Source organism: Pantherophis guttatus, chromosome 4 (assembly GCF_059756535.1).
Source record: "Pantherophis guttatus breed Tessera chromosome 4, ASM5975653v1, whole genome shotgun sequence".
Lineage (NCBI taxonomy): Eukaryota > Metazoa > Chordata > Lepidosauria > Squamata > Colubridae > Pantherophis > Pantherophis guttatus.
In genome coordinates, this window is record NC_142066.1 from 41,003,899 (window position 1) to 41,021,883 (window position 17,985).

At 39.4% G+C, this 17,985-nt stretch overlaps 1 protein-coding gene across 7 annotated transcripts in view; it reads left to right on the forward strand.

Moving 5' to 3' along the window:
- Positions 1-17,985, forward strand: part of SHANK1 (SH3 and multiple ankyrin repeat domains 1) — a 110,463-nt gene that overhangs the window by 49,769 nt on the left and 42,709 nt on the right. For all 7 annotated transcript variants that reach the window (XR_009623069.2, XR_009623070.2, XR_015733743.1 and 4 more), the window contains exons 11-14: positions 918-1,203; positions 3,849-4,015; positions 6,905-7,018; positions 11,160-11,235. Coding sequence is in view for 3 of the 7 variants with exons in the window: in XM_060693638.2 (XP_060549621.1) it covers positions 918-1,203; positions 3,849-4,015; positions 6,905-7,018; positions 11,160-11,235 (643 nt within the window). In the remaining 4 variants the exon portion in view is untranslated. The remainder of the gene's footprint in view (positions 1-917; positions 1,204-3,848; positions 4,016-6,904; positions 7,019-11,159; positions 11,236-17,985) is intronic.

Here is a 17,985-nt window from a genome sequence, read left to right on the forward strand (position 1 = left end):
GGCGACCCGAACTGTCAACATGCAACATCAGAGTCAATTAGCATTAATATTTCTCTGCTTTGAGCCCCTTTAAGAGAATTCTGCACCCTGTTCAGATCTACATGCCATCTACCAGATCCATAACCTCCAGTCAACTCCTCCTGCTGGAATATAACCAGCCTTGTGTCCGCCTGCAACTGGCAACACTATGCAGCCAATACACCACTCATAGCTATAACATTGCAAGCAAATTATAGTAGGGACCTGCTAAGGAAAAAGGGAGTCTGCAAAGGACATTTTGGCAAAGACTTGCTCAGCCTCCTTCCTATTAGGTTGTCCTCCTTTCACATTCCTTAAGTTCCCCACTTTCAAGACTTTCTTATTTGTAAATCAGGAACTACGCTCATAATAGCAATAGAACTTAGACTTATATACCTCTTCATAGTGCTTTACAGCCCTCTCTAAGTGGTTTACAGAGTCAGCATATTGCTCCCAACAATCTGGATCCTCATTTTACCCACCTCGGAAGGATGGAAGGCTGAGTTAACCTTGAGTCTGGTGAGACTTGAACTGCCAAATTGCAGGCAGATGGCAGTCAGAAGAAGTAGCCTGCAGTACTGCGTTCTAACCACCGTGCACTTTTCTCTACTGCCCTGTTCTCTCTTCTCTCAGCAAAGCCAAGAACCAGAAGGATCTAAGGATTCAAATTGAACAAATGGGTATCATATATCTTCATCAGCAGGTAGGCAAGGGTCAGGGAAGACAGTTTAGCCTGAGCTATGGAAACAGAAATCCTTTCAAGCCCCTGCTTTGGCTCCTCAGATTCAAAGGAGGATTTTCTGCATATTTTAAAGCACAGCATCATCATTCTCCAGCATCAGCTCTCCCTGTTTTTGTTTTTTAGCTTTTTACTAACGTTTTACTACCGTTCTTTTTAGTCCCTTTCCAGGAGACTCCCCAATATGCCAGCCGGCGCCGGGATGGCCCTCAGAACCTTACAGTGCCACATACTTTGCTGCGAGCCAACAGCGATACCAGCATGAACCTTCCAGACTGGATGCTTTATGCCCAGCCATCTATCCCACCTGCCACAGTAGCAGTCCAGGGCCAGAAGATCACCACAGGAACATTGCGCAGCTCCAGCAGCCCCCGTGGTGCTCGCAGTCGCTCGCCATCACGCGGACGCCACACAGATGAGGCCAAAAAACAGCGTGGTCGACCCAGGTAAGACTGGAGGTCCATATTGGATGCTTCAGAACTGGATAAATAGATGTGATCTGATGGTTTGGTAGAAGAAGGGAAGGATTAAATATTAGGTCACCCATTCACCATGGGCTTATGAACTTAAGTGGTGCATGTATATAAGAGAGAGCCATTAGGGGTAGGAAATCTATGGAGCATAAGCCATTGTTTCTCAGCCTCATCTTTTGCTGCACCCCCCTCCCGCCCAAAAAAATCCTCAAAAAGCATACTAGTTATGTTCAAATTTAGAATGGACTGGTTTTCCCCTCTTTGCCCCTACTCTCAAATACCAATGATAAGCTTCCAATACCTATTGTGCTAAATGAGGGACCCAAACAATAAAAAGAAAGCCCAATTCTAGCCTAACTTCCTGGAACTTCACTGCTTCAAAAGCACAACACTCCCACCCCCCAAAAAAATCTAAAACAAAACAAAATACAATATATATATATATATATTCTCTTTCTGTAAAATATTTGCTTGCCCAAAGTTCATGTATTATTTACTTCAAAATGTGTTAAGCTGTTGCATTTCTTCCTGCTTATTTTGTTAAGGAAAGCCTGATCTTTTTCCTGAAGCCTTTCCCCAATGGTAATACAAGCTCTTAGGGTGCTTTTTGGGGGGGAAGGGAACTGGGTTCTAATACCAAAATGCTCCCTAAGAGGCATAAATTGTTAATTCTGATGTGGCAAATAGAAAAAATTATTAACTAAAAGGGAACCTGTATGTTCAATTTAAAGTTGCTTAATTGAATTTAAATGAAATGAAATTAGAATTATTTTTAGTTCTGAGTCCAACTACTTTTTTTAGGTTTTTTCCATCTAGTTTTTAGAATGGTGACCCAGCACATGACTTAAAGACTTGGTATGAAGAAAGTTAGGTCCACAAATATCAGAATCTAAAGATTCTCTAAGATGAACTGTGATCAAAAAACTTTGTTGTTTTGGAAAAGTTGTGATGTAAAAAAAATTACTATTCTCAGAGGTTGTGTTGCATGAGAAAAATGAAAGAATTATCATGGAGCCAAGATTCTGAATTCTTAACAGAGAGAGCATCTTGAGCTAAAACGTATTTATATTTGTTATTTATTTATTTGGCTATTTCAGTTGCCTTTGCCAAGAGTACCTGGGGATTTAAAATCATACATCAACAATTAAAACTTCCACAGTAATATTAATAATGGAGGAGGATCGAAGGAGTTTGGGGAATGGATTTATCACACATAATTAGGAACACATTTTATCTGGATTTTATTGGGAAGGGAGACCAATTTTGAAGATTGAACTTATTATATTTAATTAGACAACAACTGATGAGAGATAGAATTAAAAAACAAACATGGATATTTGAATTAATATTAACTTCTGAATGAATTAATATTAACTTCTGAGATGATAAGGTGCTATGGAAAATTTCTCACGAGCTGATTACAACAATAGTTTGTTAATAGAGGATTTTGAAACTTTTAACTATGTCTTTTTTATCATTATTGTTTTTCCTATTAAATGTTTTGTTATTAATATAGTATATGGATGATAGGTTAATAATTTGCAAATAGATTTAGTAGTTTAAAAATTTTTGTGGCCTGTTTTGTAAAGAATGGAAATTAATATTGCAATAATGTATCAATCAGTATTCAACTGAGGGGATAATATGCGTATAGTTTAGTTAGTTTATTTCTTGCATTTTCTTTTTCTTTTCTTGCATTTTAATATCTTGCTTGCTTTGTAATTTGTTCGTTTTTTTAATCTTTTGGAGTTTTATATTTAATTTTTTTTAAATAAAATAAAAAAATTTACAAAAAAGAAAGAAATTCCAGGCTACATAACAGTGAAGGACTACCTGTATGTAGCTCACCAGATGTTGCTGAACTATATTTCTAACATCTTTCACCACTGCCTAAATTGACTAAGTCTACTGGGAGTTGTAGTGCAGCAAAATAGAGTCCCTAGGGAGTTGGGCGGCATAGAAATGCGACTAATAATAAATAAATAAATAAATGTTTAAAGGAACCTAGGTGGCAGAACTCACCCTGGTGATGCAGTGATTAGAATACAGTATTGCAGGCAAACTCTGCCCACTGCCTGGAGTTCGATCCTGGTGAAGCTCAAGGGTGACTCAGCCTTTCATCCTTCCAAGGTCAGTAAAATGAGGACCCAGATTGCCGGGGAAAATATGCTGACGTTATGAACTGCAGTGTAAAGCACTGTGGGTGGTATATAAGGCTAAGTATTATTGCTGTTGATATTCTTCATCAGGAGAAAAATGCACAAACATCTGAGGGGCAGGACATCATAATCCTCCTCCTCATCATCATCTACAAAGAACTAAGGGTTCATTGTGCTGCTGCAACTACCACATTGCCTTTTTGACCTCTCAGTAGATGTCATGGAAAGAGACTATAATCCCAATTCTGGTACACAATATACAAATTTCAAACTAAGGCAAAGATGAAAATTGCATCTTTTTAATTTAACTTGTAGTGTACATCCTATAGAACTACTAGAAGAAGAATAAAATAAGCCAAAAAATATAGTTTCTCTGTAAAAGTGAAGAGGAGTCCAAAGTAATTCATTGTATTGTACTTGCTTTTATCTTGTCTTCTTTTTCCCTCCGTCTCCTGGCAGTTCCAGTGGCTACCAGAAAGAATCTGCTGGAAGCAGTACACTGAGTAGTCGAGGTGTGAAGCGGAAACTTTATTCGGCTGTGCCTGGCCGCACATTCATGGCTGTGAAACCCTACCAGGCCCAGGGTGAGGGTGAGCTCTCCATCAGCAAGGGCGAGAAGATCAAGGGTACGTTGATCTTTGTGCACAGCCTTGGATTGTCCAGGGATTCTTCATGAGTCTACAGTATTGTTCAGCTTCTTTGGGAGAAATCATTCGGCTTAGCACAGAGGTTCTCAAACTCTGTTGTAGTGAGCCTCCTTGAACTGAAGGAGTAAGAAACTTGGTCCTCTCCAAGAAAGATCCTTTTTTAAAAATTAGGAGACCCGATTCTTGAGAATCACCTGATGGAAGATGTCTGGGCAAGATTCCTGTGTCCAGGACACTTTGACTTGACCTCTCAAAATCTCCTTCACTTTCTTTAAAGTGCGGAGAAGGGCAGCAGGAAAGAATCTTTAATCCATCCCTTTCAGTTCTTTTGAATACTTCAAGCCTTATTGATTTTCACCATCTAGAAATGTTCTGCCAAGGGAAGTAGGTCAGGTAAAGACTTAATGGAGAGAAAAGTGAGGACATTTAAAAAACAGAAGTTGCTCCACATGTTTTTTGATAAACATGCATACAATTCATCCCACCCAAGTAAGGAAAACCATACTTAATCCTTAACAGAATATGGAAACAAAGAGTGATATATATACACGCATATAAATGTAGGTGGGATTGAGGGTAGGAAGGACTTTAGACCTCTCTAAATTGGGGGGTGGGCTGCCTCCTACTTCATGCTTTGAGAACCTTGTGTTTGGCTTAGCTTAAAAGCCAGGCTATTTGTGAGGCTTGGCTTGTGTTTGTGTACATGGTTTCTTGTTGGTGTCTACAATGTCTTGGTGTGTATCAGTCAGCTACATGTGAGTGGTTCATGGCCTTTTCTTTTGTGTGTATCTGTGTCTAGAGAATAGTAGCAGGATTAGAATTTTGTAAAATGAGGAAGTGTTTGATATCGAAAAAAAGGATAATCTGCATTATTCTAATGAAAGATGAGAAGTTGTGTTATCCAAACTCATATTATTTGTCCTCTTAACCCAGAACTTTCTAACCTAATTGGAAATAGATCTCTAGAGTCTTAGGCCAGAGGGTTTTTGCATAATCTTGATCACTTAGATAGTGATGCAGAGATTGAATCTTGAGTCTTTGGTTGGTAAAATAATTTCATGGTTCTTTTTATCCTTTAACGTTGGAAGTAAAAATTAAAAGGCGGCTTTTCACTTGCAGAGACTGTGATGTTCAATGAAAGATATTCTTAAATAATGCATAATGAACCCTAGTTCTGATTCTTTGAATACTGCCCCTAAAGTATATAGCACTGAGAGAAAAGCAAGTTATCCCTTCAGTTTATATCTTTCCTTTTTAAAACCTGTATATTGCTTATAGTATTTGTTGCACTTCTCGTGCATAGTGCTACTCCCCACCTCCTGAAAAACCATGGTCCATTTTTATATGTGTTCCAGTTGAATATCTATGCTCAATATTTTTTTTTTCATTTTAAGATTGTGGCTCTTGCAGTAAGTTCCAGTAAATCTGAGGTTCAAATTAAAAAATACAAGCCAGAAATCTACTGCTCTTAATCAGGAATGGAAGAGGTTTTTTCTGTGAATAATTACATTTCTTCAGATATAAACGCTAACATGATAGTAACAGTGAGGGTCAAATCCCAGAATGGCTACTACAGGAACCAAATTTATTTATCTTTCTCAGCCCCTTTCTTTTTCCTGCTCTCTGCTTAGTAAACTGCCAGATTGCTTTTACAAATATCCAAGTTGATCTCTTGTTTAGCTAAGAGCTATTTGGTGCTCTTGGCTCTTCCCTAAATTGATGGTTATGCAGATAATCTATGAAATTACTGGAGCAGCGGGATACTACACATCCTAAGATAAGAGGCCTGATTTCAGGTTTTCATGTACAGTAAAATAGAGTGGTGATCAGATGCAGAAAATCAAAAGCCTCCTGCAAATTTAATATACAGAAGGAGGAATCTTAACAGGTATGGTTGGTGGGACTTTCGTACCATAAGATGTTCCTTTTTTTGTTGTCCGATTTATTTCCAGTTGAGGGAAATGTAAACAAGGATTTAGAACAACACAACTATGGCAGTGGCCATATATGAGTGAGTTTAATACCAGAAGGCTTCCATTGCAGTTAACCCTTCCCTCCTTCTTCCCTCCCATGAGTGCAAACTATTGTAAATCCCCTATGCTATTTTGTAGAACAAAATTAAAAGTGATGATGTCAACAGTATCTGAAAAAGCAAATAGGAAAAAGCCAATTTCATTTAAAGCACTCAATGCTACAATGCGCTGGGGCTCAGGTGGCAGTTTAAGAGCCACAATGCTATCCTCTTCCCACCACTCAGCCATACCCGCTGAGTTCATCAGTCATTTCCTTTCCTTGGCAAACAGAGTTAATGCGTCCTTAGCCCACTAAAAGTTTGTTTTTCTAAGGTATGGTGGGGGACTGTATCATTATATCAACAGGCAAGTACCCCGTTTCCCCCAAAATAAGATATCCCCTGATAGTAAGCCGAATCGGGCTTTTGAGCGCATGGCAATAAGGCCAAGCACTTATTTCAGGGTTCAAAAAAAATATAAGACAAGGTCTTATTTTTGGGAAAACACGGTAAGATTCAACAGACAGTCAAATTGTTGTTCAACAAAGAGTGCTGGAATCTGGGAACCTCTGGGAAATCTCAAGGCAAGATTTTAGTATAGGCTTCAAAAACAGTCCATGCTTAAAAAAAATAAAATAGCAGCAAATTAAACTCAGTTGGTTATTCTGCACATAATCTTCTAGGGAAATCTAGGCCAAAAGACTGTGGATCACTTAAGGATGATAGATGTTGCTAGGTGTAGATTTGGGCTAGGCTCTTGCACCAAACTGGCTATAGGGAAATGACAAAACCGCTGGCCTACCCTCATACAATCCCTACTTTCTTTATGCCCCTAACAATGCCTATCTCCTTTGCAGTGCTGAGTGTTGGGGAAGGCGGCTTCTGGGAGGGACAGGTAAAGGGTCGTGTAGGCTGGTTCCCCTCAGACTGCGTGGAGGAAGTGCCCAACAAGTCCCAGGAAGGGAAGCAAGGTAGGTATTCCAGATGATGCCTTTATTTATTTGTTACAAGTGCTTTTATGCCACTTCAATCACCTGACTCTTAAGTCAGACCTAGAAGATAGAAATATGTTGCAATACCGTCCACATGATCAGAATTTACCAATATGTCAGAAATAAAAGCAATCAACAATTAAAGTATTACATAATGTCATATCACTATACAATATCAGGCAACAAAGATTCATCCCAAACTCAGGTACCTTTATCTGCTCTCATCTCACTCCCTGTTGAAAAAAAAAAAAACCTTAAAAAAAACTTTCCTGAATATTAAAAGTGGGGGTTTAGTTCCCATGTCTGATGGGAGGATGTTTTATAGGAAGGGACCCTCCACAGGGAATGCCTGCCTTTGAATCCCTGCAAGGAATGATGATTCTCAATAATCTTCCTTTACAGGCAGTATTTGAATGGGCAAATTCTGCTTGGAGTATGTGGTCTCACAAGGATCAAGCTGTGTAGTACTTTAGAGGTGATCACCAGCACCCTGAACTGTTCCCTTGTTTGGGTACTTTACACACACACACACACACACACACACACACACACACACACACAGCCATGGCAATTCACTTTCTGCTGGTTCTGAATACTTCATTCAATGAAAATATGTATCCCTTTTCATGAAATGGAATAAATTTTTGTCCCATCAAAAAACATTATTATGCTAAATAGTTTCATATCATTTCAAGGACACTTTTCTTGACATTTTTACTAGACCTAATAAGTTCAGTTTTTTCAAGAGTGTAGTCAGAACAATATACCACCCATGTACCAAGGGTAGGTAGCAACCGGATAGGGGAAGTTCCATAGTTTGTAAACATATAAGAAGTCTTTAAGAAAGAAAAATCTAAGAAAGAATGAATTAACAAATCTGGTGAGCACTTACTATTGATTTTATTTTTTTTAAAGTTGTGCTTGGTGGGGAAAGGTAATAGAATGGAGTAACTTAGAAAAGGACATAATAGCTTATTGGAACCTTCACTTTTTATTTGTGCAAAAGAGCATTTTGCCAGTACTGCTCCATTTCTTACCTACAAGATGGAGACAATCTTTCATCATTTTGAGAAGGTAGATTAGCATAATTCCTAGACATTTCTTGGATTATGATTAGGTTTAGCACTCATAGAGAAGGGAGCCTTTTCTCCCCCACTCCCCTCCTTTTTTTGCACTCATAGCCACTCTGGAACCAATCACACACCCCCCGTGCCCCCCTCCCCTCCCCTGGTAAGCATTTTTGTGGATGGATATTATATCAGAACATAGCCTGGGAGTTTCAAACTCACAGAACACAGAACTCAGAGTTCCATGAGAATTTGAGGGTTACCACAAAGATTTTTATTTTAAAAAAAAGTTTTATTCAATTATGTTTATTTTCTTTGGTTCTTGATCAGACATTCTGGGTATTTTTTTTCAGTAGGTTCCATCTCCAGGAGAAGTTTGAAAATGCCTGACATAGCTTACTTCCTTGGCAGTGGTAGGGGAAAATGGGCATCTATGATATAAAATGGGTTTATACCTCTGAAAATATAACACAGTAAAATGGAGCTGCATTTCATGGAAGTTTATGGGAAGAAAATGTTCCAGAATATTCCCATTTTTTATAGTGGGGGGGAGGGGGGGAGAAAGAAAGAGAAGTGGGGGAAAGAGAAATGGCAAAGCAGCCTTTATTGCAAAGTATTAAATTAGTATTTTTCAACCATGGCAACTCTAGGATGTGTGAACTTCAGCTTTCAGAATTCTCCAGGCTACATAGTGGGGCTTCTTTTTGTTAGATTTTTTATTCTTTCTCTCCTCCCTCCACCCATCATTTTAAATTAGCATTGACACTAATACCCAATCAAAAATATTATACATGCATTTAATTCCCTCAAGGCCTTTAGAACTTATAATATTACATGTCTTACTGATATCTGAAAAACATATGGGTAGATCACAATATGATGAAATACACATATACAAAATGTAGTTTTGCTCACATCTATTTATCTTTCCACTATATATTCTCTTTCAAAATGCTGGGTTTTCTAAAAAAGAAAAGAAAGAAAGAAAGAAAGAATTAAAAGGAGTTATTTGACATGAGCGGTTCCTAACAGGACCAACAGTGATTCCTTTTTCCCACAATAGCTTGATGAAAAGAAAGAAGGCAGGAACAAAAATTGGTTTCAGTTGGACATCTTTTGTGGTGATGCATTCTGCTTAAAGAATGCTGCCTTATTTGTTGTAGTACAACGTAGTATTGTTTCTGACAGTCATGTGCACATAAACATTTTACAAACAAATATAAGAACACGTACAACCACATGAGTTTCCAATGCATAATGCTTCATACTACTGAAATATTTCTTGGCTTTTGTTTTCAAATCTTCTCATATAAGTTTCCCGACAAAATATTTTACTATGCAGTTGTTGTTCCCCATTCATCAGATTCAGACAATGATATTTTTATTAGTGAATTTTCACACCCTGAATCTGGTGATAATACTTAAAACTACAAAAAAGGTGTTATACTAAATACACAGTATTTGTCCAATATGTGATTACACTTAACACTTGAGCTACACCAGCTGCAGTGTGTGAATTGGCAGCCTATACACAGATTGTGCCTTAAGGTTCACTATAGAAAGGATGCCGTTTCATAGCTGGAGAATTTCAGAGAGATGCATGTGAAGCATTACTAATAGTAGCAGGGGAGAGTGATTTATATAAAGAAACTTCTCTCTCATAAATTGAGAAATTGTGACCCTTCCAATGTCATGAATCATAATTTTCAGCAGACTAGCCAGACTCTATTGGTGATGGAAACTTCTATATAGAAATATCTGGAAAGTTATAGGCTTCCCATTCCTACCTTATTTTGAGATGTGCTCACTCAAAGACTAGTTAAAGAGTCAAGAAACTGAAGGAAAGAGGAGAATTAGGGACCTTAAAGTTCTGCATGATCACTTTTTATAGATCTCTGTAGCTATCTATCTTCCGGATGTGTTGGGATTTCAACTCCCAGAATCCTTGGTCAACAGGGACAATTATTATGCTAGTTAAGAGTTTCTTGTCACAACTTAGAAATGAAAGCCACTAGATAACTTTGTCCCAATCAGTCTCTAAACCCAACTGAGCTCACAGGATTATTGTTGTGGGGAAAATAGAAGAAGGAAAACGAACTAGTTTGTTTACTACCTTGAGTTATTTATAAAAATAAAATAAAGGTGGGATTAAAAATAAAAGTCTTTTAAAAATGGACCAGGGAAGGCTAACTTAAAACTAGAAGAGTAATGCATATAATTAAACGCACTATCTTGAATAATTTAAAGAAATTTCTCTTTAAATTTATAGCCATTATCTCAAGAAGTGCATAAATAAATCAGTGTCTCTTTGTGTCCTCCTTTTGGAGTTTTATCTTGCTGATATTAGGGGGTTTTTTTCTGGATTAAAGAGAGACACAGGGAATATGCTCTTCTATATTTTAGACCTGAACACCCTTTCTTATCATAAATAATAGTTATTAGTAAGAACTTTGACAAGAATGGGCAAGATTTTGTGGTCAAAGTCCACAGTTGTTTGAGGAGTGACAAGCACCATAGCATGCAGGATTTTGATGTAAAGGAGATGAGCTAATATCTAGGGGGTGGAGGGATTAAATTATATTAAGTCTATTGGAAGTTATATAATGGTTTTCCTATGTTTTCTATTTTAGCAGGAAACTGAAAATTAGCAATACAATGGGAGAGGGCTTAGAAAGCCCAAGAAAAGAACTGGCTCTAATGAGCCATTTTTGGCTTAAATTCAAGTATGCATTATCATTAATACTAATCATCCATGATGTCTTACAAAATATAGATGTGTGCTGGTAACTAATACTGTATAACTATTAGGGAGAAAATGCAGCAGTTTACAGGAAAGTTGGAAAGTATACATTTGATTTCCTTTTATTCCTTTTCTTTAACATGACCTTTTTCCATGGACATCTTTTTTCACTCTGCCACGATTAGCTGCCCTAAATCTATGCTGCCTCTGAGCAGCTACTGGAGGAAAAGTGTCCTGAACCCAGAGAAAATGCTACTTTGGTTTTATATGCCCCTCTGCTCTAATCCCATTCCCTCTCCACTTTGCTTTGCAGAGAGCCGCAGCGATAAAGCCAAACGACTCTTCAGACACTACACAGTTGGTTCCTATGACAGCTTTGATGCCCCTAGGTGAGTGAATGATCCACAAAAGTTAGACCATCTGGGGTGATATGCAAAGTACAAATGTGTGGATATGCAGCTGATAATTCAGAAAAAGTTTTGGTAAATGTTAATTGTGACAGCTTCCCCAACTTGACACTCTCTTGATGTTTTGGGACTATAACTTTCAGAATGCTGGCTGACAAATTCTAGATATTTGCAGTTCCAACATCTCTTAAGAGAGCCAGGTTGAAGAAGGCTGGCATGGCATATCGAGATCATAAAGGTCACTATTTTCTTATGATACCATTATACACCTATCCAGACCTCATCAATTCTTTTGTATTGAACTTCAGACTCCTTCTAATATATTTTCCCTGCTCTGGTATCTTCTAAATATGTGGGACTTCAGTTCCAATTATCCAATGCATTTTTAAGGCTACCATGTGATTTTTATTCTGGAAGGACTAGTGCAGGGGTGTCAAACTCAATTTCATTGAGGGCCACATGAGGGTTATGTTTGACCTCAGGGGCCAGGGTGGGCATGGCCAGGGTGGACACAGCCAGCTAGAGATCACTCATGTCAGGGGCGCCTGTGGTGGCCTGAGCACTCTGCCAATAAAAATGGGCTCTCGAGCTCTCTCTCCGGCTTCGAGCCTCCTGTAACCCTCTGCTAGTGAAAACAGAGCTCTATGTGCGGCCCTCGTGAACTCCGTTTCCAGCTGCAACCCTCCTGTGGCCCTCCTGAGCTCCATTTTTGCTGGCAGAGGCACTGCGGGCCAGTCTTTTGCTGTTTTCAGGGCAGCCCCAAGGGGCCAGATCTAAGCACCCGTGGGCTGGATCTGGTCCCCAGGCCGTGAGTTTGACACCCCTGGTCTAGTGGGTTCAGGAATTACTGTTTGTTTGTATATTTAGTAATTCAATAAATCTGAAACAGGTTGAATCAGGATATTCCGTGGAGTTGATACACTTCTATAAAATGTTCAAGAAAGTTTGCAAACCTACACCTATTTCCTTGTCAGAATACCCCAACAAAGCAGGAGTGTGCTTAATAACTTTGCATAGGATTTCTCTGTTAGGAGGATTTGATTTATGCTTGAAAAATGACCCTGTAATAGGGGTTAAGAGAAACTGGTCACTTACTTTTAGTCCTGCAGAATGTAGTCTGGTCATTGTCATGAGTCATCTCACGTGATCTGTTTGCATGAGTAGTAGAGTCATGTATCTAGTTTGCTCTGGTAGTATGAATAGTGTGAACATGGGAAGGGGGCAGAACAGGAAAAATATATATTGTGAAATAGGACTGCACAGTATGGTTCAGGTCCTTTCTAGTCTGGTGATTACAGTATATTAAATCTTCGAAAGCATTATAAATTGAATTATGAATAGCATTTTAAAAAGCAGAAATAGGTATGATAACCAGTGACTGGTTATCTCTTTCAAAGCCTAAGTACTATTGAACTAGCTATTACTGTGAAATGGAAATCTTGTTTTAGAGTCTTAAACATACCAAGTTTAATGTTGGTCTAACATAGAGCAGCTCACCTTATCATATGAGCTAGAGCCTATGGAACTGGAGGCTTTTTCTTTTAGTTTCCTGAGAAGGGTTATTTTTCTTTCAGCTCCCTTTCCTTAAAACATCTTAAGCTATAATGAAGAATGACTAAAAATCAGTAACATTTCTGAACAATAATCAAGGTCCAGTTTCCTTTTCCTCTTTCTCCCAAAATGGTCAAAGCAACAGAGCTCTTCACACTTTTTCACCCTTCCAAAAACTCTGTAAAATAAGTTAGAATGCAAGTAAATGCTGTCAGTTGTTCACATGCTAAATTTTATAGTTAAGCAGCTATGGACTTAAGTTTACTCAAGACTAGCTATTGCTAATAGTAGAAATCTTATTGCTAACTTCACTAGTTTCCCCAGTAGCTTATCAAAGGATTAGATGGCAGCTGATGTGGTAGTTAAATAATTACTCAAAATATCGGAACCACAGCACAAGTTACACTGTATGTATTCATAATGTGAATGTGTATACAATGTGCATGTGATATTTGTAAAAAAAAGCATCCAGCTTTGAATTGCACATTCATAGTTATCATCTTGAGTTTTTTCTATCTCTTCCTGCTTAAATGCGGCCAGGTCCAAAATTGTTATTCAAATGTGTTTTTAATGTGATGTGAGAGTTACAGGCATTATTTAAATTAGTCAATGCATGTGAAGCAATCATAAATTACATTCAGTTCTTGCCTTAACCATTCCCATTTCTTTTTTTGGGGCCATCTATTAATTTATGACCACAGCTAATAATAATTCAAACAAAGTTTTGGTAACTGCAGTGGAAAATGATCCTCTTTCTCCCTCAGTATTTCTCAGAATATGCAAAAGGGACACTTCCTCTGCTTCACAGAAGACTAACGAAATAATATCTGCTCTGTTTTCGCTTACATGTGGAGGAGGCAGCCAATTTTTTATCTCTGTTATTAGACTAATTACAAGAGCACCCACTACTTCCAGATTGAGTTATGTGAATCGTTGACACAGCACTTGTAATTTAGAAAGTGCTTTATTATTTTGTACCTTGATTAGTCTCACAAGAAGCTTGGGAATTAAGGAAGAATAGACTGGCTCAGCATTTGAGTGTGAGCCTCCCACTCCATCTTCAGCCTCGTGCTAGCCTGCGTGTTGGGTTTGGTAGTTGTTCTGCCACTCTATGGCAAAGCTTTAATATTTCCCAGGTGGACCTCTCACCTTAGAAACCAGTAAAAGGGCAAAAAGAGAAAAAATTAGGAGGGGAGAGGACTCCTTTTAATAATTTTATACATTGTAGAAAAATTCCTGCCCAATCCAATCCCCAAGGGTTACTAACTAAACTCATCTTCCATTGTGAAACAATCCAAAAATCATAGATATCTTCCATAAAATTCATCAATGCTCTGTTCCTAATCCAGATATTCATGGATTTCTGATTTCATCATTCGGGAATCTGCTGCTTTCCCAAACAGCCCCAGAGGTTTGCCTGCTCACTTGCCTAAGTAAAGACAGTATCACTTTGTTTCCAGGTGTCTCAAAAATTCTGGCTTTAGATACTTTCCCCTTTTCAAACTCCAAAGAACCAATAACACAGACCCAGCATCAATACTTCCGGGCTAATCCCGCCTGTCTAAGATGCTGACTCAGCAGCTCTTCATTTCAAATTTCCCAGGAACAATGCTATATCAGATGTTTTAAGGCGCCCAGGGATGCTTAAGATGTTGACTCAGTAAATCAGATGTTGTTACTAAGTTAAATCCATAGGTGGGATGTTAGCAGAAAGCACTTTGGGGTGGACCCTCTCTGACCCATAAAAGACTATGCTCTTTTCCTCTGCCCTTTACCAATGTCCTTGACACCAACCAACAAACCCAATTCAATTAATTAATTAAGAAAGGAAGAAATAGCTTTCCCCCATCTCATGTCTCTTAAATGTGCTGGGATTATAACTTTCAATATACCCAGCGCATGTGAAGTGTACTAGATTTGAGCAACACTCAGAAAAGTGATTCTGCATAGCTGCAAGCTGGATTCATACAAATTATTCCACCATGTTTACCAATGCTGTTGCTGTTGTAAATATAGCAGGGATAGGATCAGTCTTCAGGGCATCCTCAGATAATTGCAAAGGTTTAAGAATTCTGAAAGGGACCCTTGATAATAATAACTGGTTTTCTCCCTGCCTCCCATGCAGCAATCTAAACTCCTTACAGCACCCCAGTGGTGTGAGTTGAAATTGCAGGGTGTGAGGTACTTGGTGCCACTTCATTAGAAGACATATGAATGGCAGTACTGAACACAAAAGGCTCCTTTAAACTTGAAGCTGCTTCCACAGTGTAGATCAGGTGTTAATTATGCTGCTTGCCCTGTCCTAGAGCAAGCGATGCTAATTTTATTGTCCCTCCTACTTGAAAAGTTTGCTATAGGATTCAGCTAGCCCAGGGGTCTGCAAAGAAAAGAAAACACTGGGAGCCACAAAACCTGGATGGGCATGGCCAATTCAATGTCACTCCCACCCAGTCACATGATACACACATCCCAGCCACACCTACCAGGGTTTTGTGGCTCTGAGTATTTTCTGTGGGAAATGGGAGTCTCTTTCTCTCCCTCCCTCTCTCTTGCTTTTCTCTTTTTCCTCTCCCTCTCGCTCACTTACTCCCTCCCTTTTCTTTCCTTTTTCTCTCTCCCCTTCTCTCTCTCGTTTCCCTCTTTTCCCTCTCATTCTCTCCCTCCAGCTCTCTCATTTCTGTGTCCCTCTCTTTACTTCTCTCTCTCTCATTTGTTTCTCTCTTTGTCCTCTCATTCTCTCCCTCCATTATTTTCTCATTTCTCTTTCTCTCTTTTTCTCCTTTTCTCTCTCATCTATCTCTCTTTCCTCCCTCCCTCTCTCTTCCCACCCTCTCTCTCATGTGTGTATGTGTTCCCTCTTGAACCATTTCCAAAACCAGGTGAGTGTTGGGTTGTTTTTTTCCCTGATGTTCTTTCTTCTTCTTTGGGTGCTTTTTACCATATGATTTAAATCAAGAGTCATTTCAGGTTCCCAAATAAATGAAGCTCTTTTGTCCCCCTGCTGTGGCTCCCTTTCAGCTAGCTGGCTCCGCCCCTCACCCTCCCAGTCACTCCTCGCATGGCCTGAGAAGGTAAGGGCGATGACGGGGATGGAGACTCACTCCATATTCCAGAGCGGGAGGGAAGTGCCCCTGGACTTGCCTCTCATCTCGCGGGCGCTTCTTCCGGCTCTTCTTGGTGTTGCGCGCACCTTGGTCACTCGGGGAGACGCGCAACTTTCTCTCCACCGCGAGACACCGGCATGGCCCAGCTGCGGCCAATGCTTCGCGTCGTAATGAGGGGATGCTATCTCCCCCATTGTGAAGGATGCTAAATTTAAGTCTGCTGAGCAAGCTACTGCGAGAGCAGCAAGCAGGCCATGGAGGCAGCAAGAACAGTCACAGCTGGGCCAGGCCAGTGGTCTAGACTTGCAACTTGCTCTCACTGTCTCCATGGCCTGCTTGCTGCTTTCTCAGCACCTTGCGCAGCACTCAAATTAGCGTGCTTCACAATGGGCTGGAAGAAGCGCCCGCGAGATGAGAGGCAAGTACAGGGGTGCTTCCCTCCCGCTCTGGAATATGGAGTGAGTCTTCATCCCCGCCGTTGCTCTTATGTTCTCAGGCCACACAAAGTGTGACTGCGAGGGCAAGGGGTGGGGCTAGCCAGCCGGCAGAGAGCCACAGCAGGGGGACAAAAGAGCCGCATGTGGCTCGGGAGCTGCATGTTGCTGACACCCGAGCTAGCCTAAGCCAAAAGTCCTGTAGAAACACTCGTTTATAGACCTTATGCCAGCCCACAAATGAAAAGAACGAAGCAGCAGTGCCAGAACTTCCTGAGAAGGTTGAAGTCAGATGCAGACTGTGATTACACAAGTCCCCTGGAGCCAAATCTGTATTTATCTGACAAACTTTAACCAGCTTAAGTGGTCATACAGCTTTTCACAAGGAATCTTGTATTTACATGGGCAAGGATGCATTTTAGGCATGTATGGGGAGAAAAATGAGAATTTGAGGAAGGAAACAAGGAAACAAATAATTAAAAAAAGGTTTTATGTTATTTTCCGCTAATAACAATCCTCCAAGGACTATTATAACTTTTTGTGTAAAGTATAGTTTGTCTTCAAATACACTGATGCATCTACCTAATATTTAATACTCATTTTTAAAAGTCATGCAAGCTATATTAGCAGCTTCGGATAAAGATATTTACCTATTTAAATGAAATTACTGTAGTATCTTAGGGGAGATTGGCATTTTATATTCTTTCCCTTATTCTGGTGTCCTACATGCTGACCAGAAGAAGACAAATGATCTAATTCTGTCTGTAACACAGCACAGTTCTGCAGAAAATCAACGAGGATTTCTGATTCCCAAACATTATAGAATAGTAAAACAAGATGAGTAACAGTATGTGTTTGTGTGTATAATGGGATATATTTATCTATATGTATATACTCATATGCAAGCATATGTATGGATAAACACTGGTCAGAAGCCACATTCCGATATGATAAGTTAATATTAATTGGGTTAATAACAACTGATTAGAATTGTATATAAAATAGTCTCTCACACCGTTAATAGACTTATCTCCACCTTCCCCCAAAACCATGGCCTACATATGCATTTTTTCTAGTCTGCTCCCTTTAACTAAAGAGTATTCTCCAAGTACAAAACAATTCTTCCCACTTCAAGATAACTGAATGGGAGAAACCCTGTCTTCCTCTTATTTATTTACTGTAATTTATTTACCATGTAATTTATATGTCACTTTAACCCAAGCAAGATTTGAAACAGCCGAGTGACTAAATATTTTGGGTAAATACAGTAATTAAAACAAATGAAAATTTTCTCAATTTCCCACATCTGTCTGTCTGTCTCAAGAAATCCTGCCCACTTTGCATCATCCAGCACCAATTCTCTTCCTAGCAGCCTTCAGCCCCCAAAAGGTTCCCGTCTCTACTCCATATTTCATACTTGACTAGGAAACTCTGGTGCTAACGCCCACCTACCCTATTGTCACTAGTATCCTCCTTTGTGACCACATGCTGTTAGAAACATGTTCTGGTGCCGTTTTCCATCACCAGCAGCTTCTTTTTCCCTCTTTAACAGCCCTTGATTCCCAACTGTGACTCTCAGTTTCAATTCACAGTCTTCCACAGTTCAGTTTGGACTCCACCACCACGCTCCCGCCCTTCCTGTC